The 2,395-nt window shown below is 54.7% G+C and overlaps 1 protein-coding gene across 1 annotated transcript; it reads right to left on the minus strand.

Annotated features, from left to right (window-relative positions):
• Window positions 1-431: 431 nt before the first annotated feature.
• On the minus strand, window positions 432-2,148 carry LOC147627099 (chalcone synthase-like). The gene is made up of 2 exons (XM_086815673.1): window positions 1,723-2,148; window positions 432-1,626 (listed from the first exon to the last, which is right to left on the minus strand). Exons 1-2 carry the CDS (start codon window positions 2,072-2,074, stop codon window positions 647-649), a joined length of 1,332 nt encoding a protein of 443 aa, XP_086671799.1. The 5' UTR covers window positions 2,075-2,148; the 3' UTR covers window positions 432-646.
• Between the last annotated feature and the right edge of the window lie 247 nt (window positions 2,149-2,395).

Raw genomic sequence — 2,395 nt, forward strand, 5'->3', positions numbered from 1 at the left:
TGTTTGTCCTCACAATTAAATGGACTTGATCGCTAGGTGTGTACGAGTCAAATACTTCATGCCTAACCCTCTATGTAGAGTTGGGGGAAAGAGAGGTGTATCAAAATATGACCTCCAACGACCTCGGTGCAACTCTCATGATGTGCTCCTCATAGTTTTGTCGATATTATTCCCATTTCTCATGCTCCCAATGTAGCTTAGGGGCTTTACACACTAGTCCCCCTTAATAGTTGAAATAAATGCATCTCCTTTGCCCATTGTACCTTTCCGAGCAATCTTGCCATTCACTATTTGCTTGTCCACCGCCCACAACATTACCAAGTGTGTAACCACCCGTAATCGAGCATCCAAGAGTTCTTTCTATTCAAAAAGATAACGTTGCCATTTCAGAAAAATAAATATACAAGCCAGCTGTTTTGATGGGAGACTAATTAGTGGAAGGTGGGGGCAAGATCATGTTGCCATTTAAGAAAAATAAATATACAAGCCATACTCCACAAACCTTAGCTGTTTTGATGGGAGACTAATTAGTGGGGGCCGCGAGCTTGGGGATATTCCATGGAGATGGAATTATCTGTTATTCTACTTCGTACAAAAATAATAGTAGGATACTTTTTTGAAAACAGACAATATAAAATTTGCAAAACTAGCAGCGCTTGAGAAGGGCTCCCTCGATGGTGACGCCCGGCCCGAACGCGACGGCGATCCCCCACTGGCAGCCGGCCTGGACGTCGGAGGGCGAATCCTGCCGCCGGAGCTCGTCTAGCACGAACAGAACGGTGGACGCCGAGATGTTGCCGTAGTTATGCAGAATGTGACGGCTAGCAGCGAGCTTCTCTGGCGTCAACTGCAGCGCCTCCTCCACCGCGTTGAGGATGGCGGGCCCACCGGAGTGAACGGCCCAGAAAATGTCGTTGAAGCCTGGCTTGGCCGGGGCGTTGTCGAGAGCTGTCCGGCAGAAATTCCCAACGTGCTTGGAGACGAGGCTGGGCAAGGTTCTGTCAAGGTAGAACTGCAGGCCCTCCAGTTTGAGGGTGCCCTCGATGATCTTCTCGGAGTCGGGAGCGAGCACCTCACCCACCCAGTGGATCTCGAAGAGCGGGCGTTCGATGGTGGGCTTGGGCAGAGCGCCGACGATGACGCCGGAGGCGCCGTCGCCGAAAAGGGCTGTGCCCACGAGGTCGTAGGGGAACTTTTCGTTGGGGGCGCGGAAGGTGGGGGCGGCCAGCTCACTACAGCAGATAAGGATGCGAGCGTCGGGATTGTTCTCGGCGAGGTCCTTGGCCACGCGCAGGGCGGTGATACCGGCGTAGCAGCCCAGCATGTAGAGCATCACGCGGTTCACGTCCGGCCGCAGGCCTAGTGACTTGGTAAGCATGACATCGGCGCCAGGGATGGCAACGCCAGTGAGGGTGGCCACCACAAGGTGCGTAATCTCGGAGGCCGGGCGCCCCCACTCACGGATGGCCTCTAGCGCCGCCTCGTGGGCCAGCTTGGGCACCTCCTTGGCGAAGATGGAATTGCGCTGTTCGAGGCTGGGCTCACCGGGCGTGTAGAACTCCGGGTGCTCTTTGAGGAACTCGTCCGTCAAGATGGAATAACGGTTCTTGATGCCGGATCGGTCGCCTGCAATCATATGCCACCCATTAGTTAGACGTTATCATCAAAGATCATGTCGAAGGACGTAGCAATTACAATGACGGAGGGGATGGTGTTACTCACAGATGCGCTGCATCTTGCGCTTGAGCTCCTCCTTGTGGGCGCAGTTGGTGATGTTGAAGTACCAATCCGTGTAGGTGGTCTGGTCGATCTGGTTCGGGGGGGTGGCGCGGCCCATGGCAAGGATGGAAGCCCGGGGCTTCTCAGCGATCAGAGGAGGGAAGACGCCGGCAGCGGCGGCGGGGTTGGTGAGGCGGGGGGAGGGAGTGTCGACCCACATGGGTGCACCGGGAAGGGGTGCGCGGGGGGAAGGCTGTTCCACCCAGGTGGTGCAAGTGCGGGGAGTGCCGGGAGCTGGCTCCGCCTGCACCCACTCACGGCGGCCCTGGGCGGCGACTTCGACCTCAAGAAACATGATTCTTTCTGATTAGGGTTTGGAGAAGGTGCTTTGCAGGCTAGTAGGGAGTTGTATAACAAGAAGAGACTTGAGTTCACAGCGTCGGGCCTTCCTACATTTATACAATTGGCCCTCCAGGCGACCAGTCCACGCCTTTGAACGGTTCTCTCCCTTGACCAATCAACTTTGGCCAAATGCATTTTCGATCCCACAACATGATGATGTGAACTTTAATTTATTTGATTTAGAAAGCCTCAAACATTTGACTTCCTGCTTGCAGGCGATTTAAATAATTCCTGATGCTTTGCTTATAAAGCGCCCCCCCCCCCGCCCCCCCAT

The sequence above is a fragment of the Cibotium barometz genome, chromosome 21 (genome assembly GCF_041138505.1).
Source record: "Cibotium barometz isolate CiBa-2024 chromosome 21, ASM4113850v1, whole genome shotgun sequence".
Lineage (NCBI taxonomy): Eukaryota > Viridiplantae > Streptophyta > Polypodiopsida > Cyatheales > Cibotiaceae > Cibotium > Cibotium barometz.